This window comes from Semicossyphus pulcher, unplaced genomic scaffold (assembly GCF_022749685.1).
Source record: "Semicossyphus pulcher isolate SPU_LCO1_2020_fin unplaced genomic scaffold, fSemPul1.0.p SCAF_4, whole genome shotgun sequence".
In the NCBI taxonomy this organism is placed as follows: Eukaryota; Metazoa; Chordata; class Actinopteri; order Labriformes; family Labridae; genus Semicossyphus; species Semicossyphus pulcher.
The window spans coordinates 11993636-12011078 of NW_027211715.1; the positions used below are offsets into that span (position 1 = coordinate 11993636).

Genomic DNA, 17443 nt, shown 5'->3' on the forward strand with positions numbered 1-17443 from the left:
GGACGGCGAGGTGGACAGACAGATGACAAGTCTCAGACAAACAGACACACAAACAAAAAGAAACTGCAATTTACAAACAGCAAAAAAAAAGAAAAAAAGATGGATGAGAAACAGGGTACACATGTGCAAACACGGGACTTAGGCACTAACAACAATGTGATAATGTATGTGCATCTACCTTTTACATTTATTTGGATCCAAGCAGCCTTCTCTGTAGTCTGGATCAAAGCAGCAGCCTAATAATAACATCACAAATAATTTTCCAGGAAAATTAAATTTTTGTCCTATTTCCTGTCAATGCAATTGAATCACTTGTGGCTTGGTAAAAGAGAACCTCAAGTCAGGGACAGACAAGTGATTGAAGCTAAGAATTAGGCTAGTAGGGACAAATGCAGTCTGCTTTAGGCTACGAGTAACCCAATCCCCCTAAATGGTGGGTGATGAGTGGGGTGCTGGTTTGGGCAGGGTCGGAGTTCAAGCACGTGTCGGATACAAAGTCAACAGTATTTAAGGCATGATGTTCCCTGAAACGCAGCTATTTATACCAAATTACAGCATGCACCTCAGCTAGCGAGTGCGTAGCTACTTTGCTCCTGCCAGAAGCATTGATTTGAAAACACTTCCAATCAAATGTCTGCATTGAGTTACAGCTAAGCTAAGTAAGCACCGGCTGCCTCCAGTGCAGTGTTTTGAATATGGGGTTGAAATTACAGCTTTTGCTGTGGTTTGTGATGAGGGTCTGTATGCGAGGATGTCAGACTAAAAACTGTGGAGGGAGGGGCTGCTAATTGAAATGACATGTCAGAAAGATGCGATGATAACACACTCCTAATGTGGTTCCTCTACCGACTCTCCCTCTCTCCTCCTATCCACCCTGGAGTGCGTGCTTTGGCAACACATATCAAATTTCACGCCAATGAAGCTTATTAAATTAAACTGAATAGTGTGTATTTTTGCTTATATGTGTGTGTGCATACTTGTGCATCAAAGATCAAATTACAGCCAGATAATAACACGATGGTGAGGGATTAACCCCCCCCCCCCCTTAAAGATTCTCTCCCCCTCTGTTTCCCAACTGTCTCAACAAATAAAAAGCACTTAATGTAAGTTTAATATCGGCCCCCCTCTGACATCCACCACAGGCACTTCTTATATTTCCCTGTCATAAGCAATAACTCTGCATTTCTGCTTTGACAAAGAAATCATTCACTTTTATGAAAATGCTTTCCTATGTGCACACCCAGCAGAGAGCACACAACAAAAAGACCCTAAGGGAAAAATCCACGCCCCTGTTCTAATAACGATAATTAATAATCAATCTGTGGGGATCAGTGCGTTACTGGAATTCATTTGTGGTCAAGTTTTGAAACTTCACTTTTTGTTTTCCTCTACTTTTCCATTACTTCTTTGTTCCAATGAATTTGGCTCTGCACAGAGAAAAAACTCCTGCACTTGGATGCAGACAGGAGAACTGAGAGTAGAGTGCGTTTAGGTTACACTCTCTAAAATAAAAATATATTGTTGCCCTGTGATGCATCATCCATCCAACGATGGATTTCTAACCAACATTTCATGTGTGAAATATGTTTTAAATAGCAACACAGGTTGACGCACATTGCACTATAATGTAGATGAAGAAAATATTCTGATAGAACACCATGTCATCTACTTTCTGTTTTTTTTTACTTCCCTAAACAATCAAGTTGGAAAGCACTTAAAAAAAAGAAGTAAAAGGACTGTAAAAGGGTTTTAACATTGTTTAAGCTATTTCAGGTAATTATTTCTGCATATAATCATGATAAAAGACTTTCAGGCATCCGGAGCTACATTCTTTCTCAATCTCCTCTTGAAATCCTGCTTTACGTATTGTCTGCCAATCTGCAGCTAACTATCACACAGTGTACGATACATACCTTTATATAATCTCACTTAATTAATATTCAATCTTATTTAAAGTTTATACTATAAAATGGCGTGAAACTGGGGGAAAAAGGCATAAAGGTCATATTTGAGAAGATGAAAACAAACGATGTCTGTTGTTTTTGCATGTTAAATGATATGCAAAATGTGTGATTCATTCTCTATTAATTGATTCAAAGTACAGAAAATGCCCTCTACTCTGGGTTTTGTTTGCAATAAGGCCACTTTCAACAAAAACAAGCAGCTATGTACAGATGTACCTGCCAACTGACTCCCATCGCACACACAGTCAGAGCCACAAAGAACGACCTCAGGATCACCTTGACCTCTCCATAACAATTACCCCATTGATCAGTGGCCTCCTCCTGAGTCTGATCCTCGAACGCCGGTTCAAATGCCCGAGCCGTGAGCTCATACATATTCTGAACTCTTCAGATGAGCGTTGAGTCGAGTTACCAAATAACTCCAACGAGGTAGAAAAGAGGCCTCTGTGTGGACTTCTATCACCCACATACCACAGGAGGACACCTACATACCACCTTCATAACACCTACATAACACTGAGGAACACACACACCACCACTGTGACACAAAAGCAGGACATGAACTGGAAGGACGGAAATCTTTTTCAAAGCTGTAACTTGAGAATTCAAAGTTTCATCAGCTGACCACAGTAAACTCTGAAAGAATCTAAACGGCCATAAATGAGTCAGTTGTTTGACTTGTCCAAAACACAGTCCTAACGACCCCGCCACAATAAAGCAAACAAAAACATGTGAGGAAGGATTTCAAATAAGAGTCACATCATTTCTATATTAGTTTCTTTTGTAGCTTGTAAATAGAAGAGCTGCAGCCTGTGCACAAAAGAGAGGAATTGTATGATGCAGTAAACACTTAATTCTCTAGACAGCCAGAATCCCTTTAATACAAAAAAAACAACCAAGTGTCTTGAACTTATTAAGGAAGGCGCTGAATCTGCTGCATCAAGAGAATAAGCGATATTTTTTAGGGTTGAAGAGATGTGCTACTGCTGGAGCTCTCATGACATTCAGAAACAGAAGCTTCAGACATTTATAGTCTTTTGTTCAATCCTGGTCACTGTCTGAAGTAAAAATGGGTTTAAATGAAGAATTGAAATTTAATCACATCCAAACAGAGAAAATTAAAACAGTATGTACTGGCTTCAGTTTGAAGCAGCTGGATCTGCCGCAGAAAAGAGAAGAGTTTGAATCTGACTCTGCCTTCCACTCTTTCAGTCTGCCATGCAAACAGCAGCAACCTCACACAAAAGGTACATGAAGTTCAAATATGCAACTAAAGCTCCCACTACGAGATACTTCAAGGAAACTTTAAAGTGCTCTCCGAGGCTTCAGAGATGAGAGTTCTTACTTTTCAGTTCAGAAAATGGAAGACAAAGTATGAAAGAAAAGGATGACTTACTTCTAAGACGTCTGATCCTTTCAGACCATTTGAGATGGTTTTAGATTATTCCAGTGAGAGTCAAGACAGCTGGACGTTACAATCCGAGCCCTACTCTCTCTCTCGCTCGCTCACTTTCTGTCCACCAGTCGCCTTCACCAGGGCTCGCTGGGCTGATGTAAGACACCCCTGCAAGTAGGAAAAAAAGGAGAGAGAGGAGAGAAAGAGGGAAAGAGAGAGAGAGAGAGAGAGAGAGAGAGGCAGAAAAAAACCTTCACATTCTGTGGATTCCTGGGAGCATGCCAAAGACCCAGAATTCCACATGCCGCACATACGGTTTCAATTAAGGCTGAATCCAACGCTCAATCAGAAAGCTTTCTTCCTCCTGAAAAGAGCCTTTCTTTTGACAGCTAAAGGCTGAAGCAGCCATGAATCAAAGTAACGTTTGTGGCTGCTCTTCTGGAGTCATTTCGCTGTCATCTCCTTACAAATTTATGGAACTCTGTGTTTGTTGTTACTGGATTACAAAGCATGCTGTTTAAGTTTACAATGTAAATTCATATAGTCCAACTGTAAATCTTTTAGCATAAAATACTAATTATTAATGTGCTAGGAATTCTAAAGGGACTTCTTTTTATTAAACTCAGTGTAACTTACACAGCAGTTAGTCACAGCCATAATACTCAAAGCAGATCCCTGAACAGTGAGAGTCAGGTGTCAGAGAGAGGTTCTCCTCTAATGATGTCAGAAAGTGTGCGTTTTGCTGCTGATGCGGCCTGAACTGTTTCACAATTAAAACATTATTTGAAAATGTGAGAGAAGAAACTGTGACTTCAGGTTTTTCTTATTTCCTGACATACAAATGTTGCCTGTCGTGTTTCCTTATGAGGAGGCCAAACTATCCTGCAGAAAAGTGAATCCAATGGCAGAAAGGACTCAAACGGAACTTCAGGATTAAAGTAATTTTATTGTCTGCATGGAGATTATTTTCAGCTGCTTTTTGCACGTTAGCAATATTAGCCCTCTAGGAATAACAATATTAGCCTGTTTATATTAGCTCTGTTTGGTTGATCTGGCTGCCATGGTCCCAGAGGCAGATACATACTGATTCTACTGTTTCCTTGACTTTTCTCTAGCGTGAAGGTCGACATTTGTGAATCATTCAGATGGACTACTTTTAATTTGGTACAAACGTATACAGTGTCCCCTTTGGGATGATGGGTGATGATTTGGTGACTCATTAATTTTTTCTCTGACCACAATGATTACATTTTAACATTAGTGCTAATAGCTGATTTTAGTTATTTCTTTAAAGGTATTTGACCAGGAAAAGCCTCAATGAGATTAAAAATGTCTTTAAGAAGCGTGTGTCCTGGCCAAGACAGCAGCAGCATCATTTTAACAACGTTTCAGACATACAACACAACAATTACAAAAACAAGTCAGCATATTCTGTCACATAGCACATTCTTTTTTTGTTGCAGTTTTTGCAGTTATACTTTTCACAGATTAAATGTTAAAAGACCAATATCAAAACTAGGATAATGTCAAAATAAATATTTTTTTCCTGTTTCAGTGTCCACATTGCAGTTATTTCACATTATAATGCAGTAACGGAGCTGGAGAGTAAGAAAGAAAATGAGTCAGAAAGGAGCCTCAAAGAAGATTTCCTGAATAACTGCAGCAGTGATGCACGCTCTGGCCCGTCTTAAACATAAACCATGTGCTGGAAACTCTGATTCAAGTCAAAAGGAGCTATAATGCAAAAAACACAGCATGTCGACACAGAGCACTGAAACTCACATGTCGTTCGCTGATTTGCCAGAGAACTTAAAGATAAATATTTTTATGCACAAACTTGTAGAAACAGCTACACACTGTAGAGTGAATATATTGAATGAAAACACAAAAACAACACACTTGGTGGGTTTTCTGAGAGGAACATTTCTTTAATAAAGATGATAGAAATCATAGCATCTCTTAAAGCTGAATAATACCTAATCTTCAATGATGACACAGAGAAAAGAAGCAGATATTATAAATACCCCCCAAAGCCCGTACCATGTAGCTTGATTACATGCTAGTAAGAAACATCTTTCTGATCACTTCATCTCAGTCCAATGTCGTATAAAAATCACCAGATAAAATGAGTAGATGGATCATTTCCACCTATAGAGCATCTATCAGTAAATATAAAAATAAGTCTCATAAGCAAAATAAATAGAAGCACCTGACGACTGTTTCATCCAGTCAACGAGACAGGGATTTCGTCCTTTATCTAATGTTGAGTTCAAGTGCTCTTCAACACAAATATGAACAAACAATGACATCACACACAAAGCAAAGAAAACTTGGCGCTGAATAGTAAACTTCATCTTCCTCGTTCATTCATTTCGGATGGGACAGTATCTTTCATGAACACATGCACGCCACATTTGTTATTGCACAGCGATGACATCACAGTATCTCCCTGCATACATGGAGAGACAAAGGGAGGTTGGTCTTTGGGTTGTCCCTCCATCTCTCTCTCTCTGCCCTTCATTGTCTAAACTCCATTCTTCACCAGCTCGTGGACTCCGTTCTCATCGATCATCAGGGTTGGATGAAACTCTCGTCCTTTCACCAACTCTTCAAGGCCCTTAGAGTAGCACAGGATGATTATTTCAGGTCAGCGGTAAGGGCAAGACAACATCTGGTGTTTCCATTTAATACAGTAGGCTCTGCCTCCTTACCTCTCCCCCGTAGGACACCAGTGGGGAGATCTCACATTTGATTGGCAGGTCTGTTCCATCCTTCAGGCTAAGTTGGAAAGGAACAAATTCAAGGAGGATGAGGGGGAAAAAAAGAAACAGAATGAGTGATTGTCTCATGGAAAGGCAGACGGACTGTAGTTGAGAGAAGCAGCTGTACACCGTTGAAACAGCTGTTCTTTTACTCCAGCTTGTGATTAGAGTTCAAAGGCAGAGAATCAGAGCTTCCAAACATGACCAGTGATTAGCCCTCTGACCTGTAACAGACTCCCTTTAGAAGAAAACAGATGGATGATGGGTAATGTCGTTGAATCTCCTCACAGTGTGTCTGTAAAACTGGGGAAACTTTCCAGCACATTACCATCACTCAACTTGTTTTTTTCTAGAAAATCATTACAGAAAACAATCACTTATTACACATTAGGCACTTCAGGTGTTTTGTGAGCAGCTGCCCACACAGCTGTATCATGAGAATGAAGGGAAAGCTGATTGAGATAAAAAGCACACATTCATAACGCCGTTCACAGGTGCCATGAATGAAATTAAAGCACATGCTCACTTTAATCCTTAAAAACAAACTCACTCAAATCAAGAGGTTCATCATCTGTTGCAGAGTTGTCACTGATTGCCAGAAAGTGTAACTGTTGCCCACATCCCAGCATGCAATACATTTTGTGTATTAGTAGCAACCATCTGAAGGGAAATGATCTATCAGCAGTTCATTATGACTGTACATCATCTGACCAGGACGCTAAGAGGATTGCATTTTCAGCCGTCTGAAATGAGCCTTGCTGTCATTTCCTTCATCACAACAGACACAAGAGGCAGACAAACAGCTGCTGACATGGCATGTGCTCTTCTTGTCTGTGGTAATGACGGAAAGGGGACGTCAAGGACCAGAAGAAATGTTATCTAGTTTGAACACGTCTGAGCGAGAGCGAGAGAAAGCCAAAACCCCATCACCATGCACTGAGGACTGCAGGGGGAAAATAATTACTTTCTGTTGCCTGCATCTGTGACACTGCTTGCTGCTCCGTCTCTGGAAACATTGCACGGGACACACAGGAGCAAGACCAAGCATGAGAGAGGGGAGAGTGTAAGGCTAAAAGAATATGATGTCTTAAATAAAAAAACAAAAAAGCTAATGCATGTAGATTTTACAAAAAGTGTGGGGTGTGTTGGGAAAGTGGGAGTGACCATGGGGAACTAGTTTCTTTGTTCATGCCAAACAGGATGTGTGTGTGTCTTGTGAAGGGACACGACATGCATGATGTTGTGTGTCAGAGGGATGTGGTCACCTGGGTATGGCGGGCACACGCCTGCCGTTCTCGTCGATGAAGTGGCCCCCAGCATTGAGCACCCAACGGTGGTGGAGGGACATGAGGGTGTGTCTGGCTGTGGTGGGTGTGTCTTTTCCATCCTGACTATCTGCATTCTTCAGAGGGGAGAACTCGTCCTCCCGCAGCACCTCGAACACAACGAATGTCCTGTTGGACAAACACAGCAGCACATCCGCACTCAGGTAAACATAACCAAGGATATACTACAACAGTACCCAATGCTATCATACCACACAAAGGCTTGCTTTAGAGCTGAAACTATTAGATGACATACAGAAATTAATCAGAAATAAGTTGCAGCTGCTTTCTTGGTTTTATGTCTTTTTAATTTAAATATCTTTGTACTGTTGGTCTGAAAAAACAAAAAATATGAAGACTTCATTCTGGTTCTGAGAACTTGTGGCAGGCATACTTAACAATTTCCTGATATTTCATATAATTATACATAAATATATCAATAACTAAAGAAAAAAAATTATAGAAAAATCTTGCTCTGCGTGTGACTGAATTTCACCTAATTGGGACAGATGGTTGTCTTGTCTTGTTGCTAAACAGTAATCTACAAATGCGGTTATTTCCAATATTTTATCAAGTAAAATGTATCATTCCTCTACTGGTTGTAAAGAAAAAAAACTCCAACTTTTTACGCTAAATAAACCATGGAAAATCCCCTTAGTTATCGCCAAAGAGCATTGTTGCAAAGCTGATTACAATGTAATTTTTCTAACTCATGAAAAGTTGTTACTTTGGATCTACTTGGTTTCACATCATATAAATCATCTATTGCTCAACACTATGGCACATGCCTAATTACCACGCTGAAGCCCTTGAGATAGGCCTTTGATCTCAACCGCACTGACTGCAATAGGGGCCAGAGGTTAGCCTGTGGTTATTATATTTTATATGGTCACGTGTGATTTTGTGTAGCTGTGAAAGTGTGAACAAAATGTTCCTGGAATAAGAGCATTGTCCTTGTTGAAAACTACCCTGCTTAAATAAAAGTAAAAACATGGTTAAACCCCGCAGGGGCACCAAAAATGCACAATTATCAGTCATTTTAAAATGTGGTCAATTAAATTCCCATGAAAGTTGCACACCAGGCTAATATGCTTTATTTGTTTTGTTTTTATAAGATTTCTGAATGGATTAAATTCTGATCAGATGATTATTTTACAGTATTTCCAGAGTAATGGTGTATCCACTGTTATACAGCTGTTCTTTTTTTAAGGGCTGTATATGGGGAAAAAGTCTTATGCTTCATGTGATCCTATAATATGGAATGTTACGACTACACCAAAATGCCCTCACATAGCAGCACTGTTCCTGAGGCCTTGATCGAACTAACTTACTGAATACACCAAGGGCTCTGTGTCTGCGAGAAAGAGCAGAAAAAATAGGACTTTCTAAAAATCGGGCTGCAAAGTGAGTCAGCCCATCTGGATTCTGCTAAAGCTGCCCATGTGCCAGTCCCAGCACAACTGTAATCCATCTCCTCAGCGACACCAAAAACTATTTCTCATCCATTTTACTTTGAAATACTGCAAACAAACCTTGAAGAAAGCTGGACATGTCTGTCTGTTTTTCCATCAGTCAATCTTTACAGGAATACTTTCATTAGATGTAAAGTTCTATTAGTAGTGGCGTGACTCAAAGCTGATGTCATGCAACACTGGAGGAGGTGGAATGAGGGAACAGCTCATAAACCTCCATCCTCCTGCAGAGAGCTTGGCAGGCTCGGTCCTCTGGACCAGAGCTTGGAGCAATGGCTGGTGGATTGGGATCGGGACTGGAAAAATGGGTTGGTTCATACAAGGAGGGACAGATGAAGGACCAGTCAAACCCCGGCCCCAAGGCCTGCCAGAAGAATATATAAAATGCAGCCACCTCTCCAAAGGAGCATAAGATCTTCATTGTACTCTTGGTATTTTAAGGACTTTTAGTTTGAGGTGAGATGCCGTGTGCTTGTGCTGTCACACCGGCTGTGCCCTCTATGGAAAAACTGTTCTGAAACTCACTTGGCAAACTGGAAGATGTCAAAGACAAACTTTTCCATTTTAATCCCATTCGGTTTGTCTGGTTTGATTAGTTGTCCCTGTGGATTCACATATGGGATCTTCTTCTGGGCCACATGGTGCTGCAGCTTTGGCTCGTACTTCCTGATATATAAACAAGGAAAAAAGCAGTGAAGGATGTTGGTTCGTTGCTGCACATTAACTTCATAATGATGCCAAGCTACTGTTCTTTCTAAAGAAAACACAAGTACAGGAAAAACTCCAGAGACCAGATTAAAATGCATGAAAGACTCACTGTACAATGTCTCTGAGGAAGGAGAAGCTAAAGAAGTGATTGGCCACATTTCCTGAGTTAAACATCAGTCGGCCATCAGCGCTGCGCTTCTCAGCAGTTGCCAGGGTGATTTCGCTGTACTCCACCACCTGATAACGCCCATCCACCTTGCAGACCACACCCACTGCCTCTGTCGGGTTGGTTTTCTCGACCACCTGGAAGTGAAGTCAAAAATCCTTTTTTTGTTAATTGCATAACATAAACCTTACCAACAAGGCAAATGTCACTTTGCTTTAACTGTGCAATATGCAAGGAGTTAGCTGACTGACAATGACCAAGCAAGTACTTTATATAAACTACTATTACTTTATATATAAAATACACATCAGGAAAAAACATGTATTTTTAGGTACATTTTATGTTCAAAAAGAAAGACTCAGAAACTGCAAAAAAAAAAAAAAAAAAAAAAATTCTGATTTTTTTTCTGCTGTGTATCCCACTTCGCACAGCCAGTAAGTTAATATCCGCACTAAAAGAAAAAAACCCTCTCCCCATCTGTTTGTTACTAATGACAGAGTGTCCTGATGAGGGGGTTTGTGAGCTGGGTGGGGTGAGGGGCGGTGGTGGTGAAGCCACATGAACTGAGGCAGAGCTTAGCAATTTATGATGGGAGGGTGGGACTCTGCTCTGCTCTGATCCTTCCATCTCTGCTCCACCGCACGACTCTTAATGTCAAGCAGAAACAGGTTTACAGTAACATATTTCTATATATTCTGTGTAGCTAGAAAATGACTTCAGGGTGACACTGCTGAGAATAACATGCCTATAAACAGTCTGTGTGGGATACAAGAGCTTCAAACACACACTGATTATCTAACAAACTTGATCATTTGGAAAAAATGGAAGCAAAACTGTGACAAAACAAACGAAGATGACCGAAAATCTTGCCACAATGGCATGGAACAAATTTCAAAATCTACTTAGGATGACCGGGCAGCAATGGTGAGTATAAAATGTATGAATAATTCTGATCATACTCTATTTCCTAAAAAGAAGATCATAGACCTTAGCAACATACTTTGTTTGGGTTATTAACACAAACTCCTGCCGCCTGTGCAACACCATTACTCATTTAGCTCTCAGTCAACAAAAACATGCTTCCTGACTGTTGCAGCATGCTCTCTCTGGTTATCATTTATTTGTTCTACGTGTGGCAACAACTACCCAACTTTTACAGAAAGAGGCCTGACTGAAGCCCAAAGCAAAATGCCAATAAGTCTACCAGCCCTAGGGCTGGATATGGCCAAAATCCTATATCACGATATAGGATTTTTCATATCTCGATAACGATATCACAACATAGCTTTTTTTCTGGTAATTTAACAAATAATTAGTCCATATGCAAAAACCACATGGCAAAGCCTATTTTTGGATAATCCTTTGTGAATTAAATTCTTGACAAATAAGGCTCAAATGTGCAATAAGGGATTGTATTCCCTCCGGAAACCTTTTCCTAATGAGGTCTAATTCACTAATTTCAAGACTTCAATACAGCATGATGCTCATTTTGTAAAACACTGTCCGTTATATAGGTCAAAATAGACGATAAAGCAAGTAAAGCTTGAGGGCGGGGATACCCTTTATTTGACAAGTGGCTAAATAAGATAGCAATGCATACACCACCGTGATATGTCACTGCATTTTGTCATTTTTACTGTTTCAAATTCTCTTTTAGCTAGTTTTCAATTGTTTTGGAAACCATCTTGATTAAGTCGGCAATGACACTGTTACAACTAACTGACTAAACTAGCTTTGCCGGTGAATCATCTGTCTTATTTTATCTTAAACTGATGGACTTGTTCTGTGAGCCGCATACCAATTATTTGTTCCATGTACAGCATGTTGGCTCTTTTGTTACATATTACTGGCCAAACATGAATATAGTTTGTTTACTAGAGGGAAATAGTTTCCAGTTTTACTGTTTTCCCCTGAAAGGCTGTTTTCCTTCCAAAATGAAAGTATACCCTCTATAAAGAAAGTGTTTAGGAAAAAGTGACATGCTCACATCACACGTGATGTTACCCGAGATGATAATGAATAGTGAAACAAAGTTCTCAGCTCTACCCTAAAATTTCCTAGAAAGCTGTAATCAATTTAGTGTTCAGTAGAACTTAAGGGGACACAGTGGCCTGTGTCTCCACCCAGTGGTGAACTGTGGAAGTGCAGCAGTGTCGAAACTGCCAAACTATTGTTACAGCAAACTGAACACACCTTTTAATACAAGACAGACACTCATTCCTAAGATATGAACCAACATCCGTCACCCTAAAGGATCGACCATCACTACAGTGGCAATAACTGAACATGTAGATGTTTTGATTAAGAAATCACAGTTTTAAAAGTTCCCTCATTTGTCTGTCTGCTTCTGAGTGCACATGCCAAAATACCCTTGTATTTAATGATCCTGTTAAAGTGCTGTCTTGGTGCTTTGAGGAAGATATATGGTAAAATATGGGAAGTACTACTGCTCAAATGAGAACATGGTCAAAAAGATAATGTACTGTATGTGTCAAAGTTTTCATTTTAAAATGTATGAGAAGTGAAATTTATGTGGAAGCTGAAATGGTTTAGGTAAGAAATTTTCAAAAAGCAGAGTAGCAGCTGTGGCATCAAAGGTCATGTGACACACGCTGTGGTACTTAAAACATAAATTTAAAAAAAAAATATATATATATATATATATATATATACTGTATGTGTTAAAAATGTCAAATAGCTGTGATCATGTTTAATAGCTGTTGTTCAGCACAAATTTGCATGAAGCAGTAGATGAAGCCCTCATGGCTTTGACTGCTGACATTTTTGATGTCAGTTTGTTCAGTATGAACTCAGCACATGGACTTCACACATCAATATTTGAATAAGTATTTAGAACATTTCTTTGCCCTATTCGAATATTTTACTTGGTTATTATCATTGTGTGCATGCATCCTTATAATACTTATATTTGTTCCTTAAGAGGTAACATAGCTTAGAAGTGTTGCAGATGCACCATAGTGAGAGATGATTGGATTATGACAGGAATATAATAAGCCCACTGCTCAAACTGCTGCTGCATTAACCTTTGTTTGTTTCCCCTCTCTGCAAAATGTAGAATCTAGACTTTTTCATGCTAGGTAAAGCATTATGATTTAGGTGTAGTGATTTGGATAGCTCATTCTCAAAAACACTATGACCATGACATTAAGATCTATAAATTAAAGAAAAAAATGGGACAAAAATCTCTAATGAGTACTATAATTTATCTAAGGATATGTTTGAAATCCTTGAAAAGAGCTGCAAGACCTTGAATTTTTGTAAAATAAGACAGAATCAGACAAAAGAGCAGAAAGTGTGACCAACCTTAGCCCCACAGTCCGCCCCCTTCTGCACACAGAAACCAACAAAGGCGGGGTCCGCAACTTTGACCAGGACGTTATCGACACAATACACGTGGATGTATTCAACCCCCCTCCGCTCCATGTCATCCATGATGCCCTGGTTCCCCAGAGCTCTGTAGAGACCCCCGTTCCCATCTGAAATACAGATACAGACAGACTGATTTTAAATGCACAAACTCCTCTTGGCAATTAATATAATTCAACACTGTCAAAGTCAAAGTCACAAACCCCAAGTGGGCTTACCAGGAGCCATGGAGAGCTTTCCTTTGTTCTCCAGGATTATCTTGCCTTGGTAGTCCATGGCTGGTAGCATTCCCTGCTGGAAGAAGATGATGTTGTCCTTGTCCAAACCAAAATAGTTGTGTTTTGAGAAGTATTCCTTAGTTGACTCCATAGTCCTACCACTGGTCATGATGTACCTGAAGGCAACACAGAAGGAATGTAGTAATGAATCATTTATATACTATTTTCATTCATTTATGTAACAAGTTTAAAACAGGAAGCTGAGGGAAGAGGGGATACATGCTGAGAAAAACCTTCAAGAAAATGAAATTAACATTTTTATTTTTCTAATGCAAGAGACGAGACATAAAGACGAGACAGCTGACTTCAACCTGAGCCAGAGACTTATAATGTTAAAGTATATGGAAAGAGATACAAATGTAACAACTTCCTTATAGAATCAGACCTGCTGATGATTATGTATTCTGCTGTTTCTGCCATATCTGTTAAGTCCTAACTACAGTGTTATATTAACGTTATGCAATCCACTGGCCTCCTGGTATCTGCATCATTAAGTTTTCAAACTGTCCTTGGATTCCTGTCCACAGGGAACTAATCCTTTCAAGTAATACAACTTCCTTCACTGAGTTTCCCTTTGATGCTGGCAAAGATTTGACCCAATTAGTCATCATGCAAACAAAATGCGGGCAAATGGTTTCAGCCCTGATAATGAATAGAAATTCAGTATTTGGTAGCTAAGATCGTTTGTTTTTATCGGACAGGCACACTAACTGAAATACATCAGTCATGTAATGCTGAATAACATTCAAAGTGTCTTACCAGGGAATACAGCACTTGATTTTGTGCTTCTGCTCAGCCAGCTGTTGCAGCTTCACTATGCGCTCGGCCTGGATCTGAAAGAGGGTTTTGTGGGATGGCAGCCCCACGTCGTACATGCCTTTGGGGTAAGAGACCCCAAGTCTGGTTCCCTGTCCACCAGCCAGCAGCAGTACTGCCACTTTACTCTGAGAGACGCAGTGCAGACCTGAAGGAAAACAGGTATTGACAGTTTCTCAAAAATACAAGAATATTTATCCGAAGTGTATCTATGTTGAATACAATCAAACTTACTAAAAAAATGCTGATACAATTTGTTAATACATTGTGGTAAGTAATCTCCCGACAACTTTTATGACATTTTATTGCAGTTCATTGGTTCAATGGTTTATAACAGTTCCAGTTTTATCTCACATAAACTGCTGCTACGTGACTTGAGATGCAATATTCCTTTTTTCTTACGAGTACGAGAAGACAAGGTTCATACCAGCAGATTGGGTGGACCCTCTTGGCTATGACTACCCTCCAAAACCCACACACACAGACATACACACAGACACCACACCCTGCACACAGATTTGCTAGCAACAGAGCACAGTGACATCATGAATGAGGGTCAAGCAGTAACTCTATTTACGTCAGGCCAGAACCAAAACCAGATGTTTTCATCCTCCCCCAGGAAAAAACTCGGCTCACTCACTAAATGGTCAGACCCCCACTGCAACAGCGATTGCGCAAAGTATAACAAACCAACACAAGCTGATTTACTCAAATGTCAAACCCACAGAAGAGACCGAGACTATGAATAGTTTGTGAGTTTAGACACCACTCAGCAAGAAAGGAAGAGGTTTCCGATGCTTCTCAATGTGGATGTCCTGATTAGCTTTGACTGAAGGTATTATTTAAAAGGCTGTTTTTGCATGGGTCTAAAATATCAGTAACACAAGTTATCAGGAAACCCACTGTGTTATTTTAACATCAAAGCATCGGGATTACCATGTGATGTTCTGATCACCTTTCGGCTGCCCAATCTCATACCAGGAAATCATTCCTCTCTCTCTCTCTCTCTCTCTCTCTCTATCTATCACGCGTGGGCAATAACTTGGTATTTGAAAGTTAGACAACAACATGACTTAATTGCTAGGTGTGAGTCTCTCTGGAGGATTAATACTTCTACTTACAGTAGGCAGGTCTTGCTTAGGGATTGGTAATAGTTCACATGTCCTCTCCTGCTGTCTGATATTGTAATACATACCATACCACTATACAAATATTGCCAAAAATATCTTCTTGCTCAGACAATAGCTGTATGCCTATTTTCTAAGGGAAGAAACAGTTTTGAGGGAGCTCACCTGCTAGCTCCCAGTCTTTAAGACTCTCCCTGTCCCTTGTCACACTTCCCAGCACCTCCCGGGGCACCGGCTCCATGCGGGCATCCATCTTCTCCTGTTTGCTGCTGCTGGACGTCTCCATGGCGCTCTTGAAGAATCCATTGATCTCCTGAAAGTCCATCCCCTGCAGGTCGTGGGTCAGGTCAGCCTGCTCCTCAGGGCTCAGCTCGTTCCAGAACTGCAGGAGGTGAGACTGGCTAGCTTCAGCCAACTTCTGGGCGAATCCACTGGTGCTTGGGTCCATGTTCAATAGTGCTTTAAATTAACTCTGCCACCCTGAAACACACAAGATGAATGATACATTTTGGTTTGGTTGATTGCTAGTCAAAATTGTCTTATTTTGGTGGGATCGGTCTGGTGGAGTTTGGACTTGCAACTTCTGGAAAAACTGGCACAACCAGTGTTCACATGAGGTAACACCCAGCATGACATTTGCATCCCGTTCTAGAGCTACAGGCAAACCCCTATTACAAGTTACTTGTGGAATGTTTAATTCCTATTCTTTTGAACCCACACCCTATATGAGCAGCTTGCTGGACCAGGAAATCATCACATCACAACAGTAGAGATCAACATTTGATCCATTTGATCAGGATACTAAAGGCTACAGCAACCAGTACATTTGCTTAAATTGTGAGCTGTTATAAATTATCAAGGTACTGATTCGAGTTAATATACTTATGATACTTTCAAACTTTAGGTTTCCAGAGGGTAGTTTCTAGTCACTGGGATGTTGAAGTTAAGGCGATTCTTATCTTACCAACATACAGTAAGCATGTGAAATTTAAGTCGTAGTATCGATAAATTAAAAATTAGGATGGTGTAATGAAACGGGCTGCTGTAACTAAGCCCTGTCATTCACAATTAACGTATATGCAGGCTACAGTTTTCAATCATTGTGTTTCGCCGCTGTATTCAGCATGAGCCGCACGCGAGTGACAGGGGCAACAGAGCCGAGCTGATACTAGCAGCTATCCGGCTAACTGTGGAGGAAACGGTTAGTTCGGTAAAACATGCAATATAATATGAATGAAATAATAAACGCTTACCTCTGACAAGTGTGCTTCTTGGGTTAAAGACCATTAACCGAATGCCAGTCGCTGAGAGGTTGCCTGTACTGGTTAGGACGCCTCCCACCCGGACGACACCTCCTGCTACGTCACGTTTGACGTGGCACAAGCGGCGGCGCGTAAAGAGTGTGTGGGATGTTGCTTTCAAGTGCTCCTCGTAAATTTATCCACTTTTAATGTCAAAGTGTGGCTGTCCACATACAGGTTTGGAAAGTCTCTTAAAGAACAGAAAAGATAGGACACAAATGAACATAAACAAAAAAAAAAACCACACAGATTTGTGTAGAAGAACTATTTTACTGTCCCATAAATGAAGTCACCAGCCTTTTGGAGGGAGACCTGATTAACAGTTTGGGGATCCAAACACTCAAACTAACAATTGCACAGGCTTTCTTTCAGCAGATGTTACTTTTAATACTGTGGGAAAATTAAATAGATTATAAATTGTAGTTTAATTGAAGGATAAAAACGCAAATGCTGGCTTTCCCATATCATGAAGTACATTTACAGTTGGGTTTTGGTGCTTTTAAACAAATACTTCTTCCACCACTGTAAATATGGGTTAAGATATTCCTATACTGATCACCCAGAGGGGAAATTCAGGTGACAGCAGCACAAAGACAGAAATAAATATGGATGTATATAGCAGTACACATGCACATACAGTACCAACATCAAGTTTTATACTTGAACTAACAACATATGCATAGTGGTGAGATTATGAGCAGCCATTCAGGAAAGTATACTATGTATAATTGTTATATGATA

The 17443-nt window shown here is 40.2% G+C and overlaps 2 protein-coding genes across 3 annotated transcripts in view; both read right to left on the minus strand.

Annotated features, from left to right (window-relative positions):
* ddr2a (discoidin domain receptor tyrosine kinase 2a) overlaps positions 1 to 3427 on the minus strand; it is a 31172-nt gene extending 27745 nt beyond the window's left edge. The window contains exon 1 of the mRNA XM_069679598.1: positions 3361 to 3427. The gene's annotated coding sequence lies outside the window, so the exon portion shown is untranslated. The remainder of the gene's footprint in view (positions 1 to 3360) is intronic.
* A 1890-nt stretch (positions 3428 to 5317) lies between these two features.
* Positions 5318 to 16733, minus strand: uap1 (UDP-N-acetylglucosamine pyrophosphorylase 1). 2 transcript variants are annotated; one of them, XM_069679590.1, is made up of 11 exons: positions 16655 to 16733; positions 15567 to 15881; positions 14218 to 14422; positions 13399 to 13574; positions 13118 to 13290; positions 9737 to 9930; positions 9445 to 9585; positions 7388 to 7576; positions 7087 to 7128; positions 6072 to 6138; positions 5318 to 5977 (listed from the first exon to the last, which is right to left on the minus strand). In XM_069679590.1, exons 2-11 carry the CDS (start codon positions 15847 to 15849, stop codon positions 5885 to 5887), a joined length of 1563 nt encoding a protein of 520 aa, XP_069535691.1. In that variant the 5' UTR covers positions 15850 to 15881; positions 16655 to 16733; the 3' UTR covers positions 5318 to 5884. The 2 variants fall into 2 exon arrangements, with proteins under 2 accessions (XP_069535691.1, XP_069535692.1); XM_069679591.1 differs by lacking the exon at positions 7087 to 7128.
* Positions 16734 to 17443: the final 710 nt, after the last annotated feature.

Bases quoted from the DNA above. Each gene is read 5' to 3' on its own strand.
- uap1 (XM_069679590.1), bottom strand. From the start codon at position 15,849: ATGGACCCAAGCACCAGTGGATTCGCCCAGAAGTTGGCTGAAGCTAGC. The intron at 13,291-13,398 runs GTAAGCCCACTT...TCTGTATTTCAG, and splicing joins AAAGCTCTCCATGGCTCCTG to ATGGGAACGGGGGTCTCTAC. The intron at 9,586-9,736 runs GTGAGTCTTTCA...TTTATATATCAG, and splicing joins TTCCTCAGAGACATTGTACA to GAAGTACGAGCCAAAGCTGC.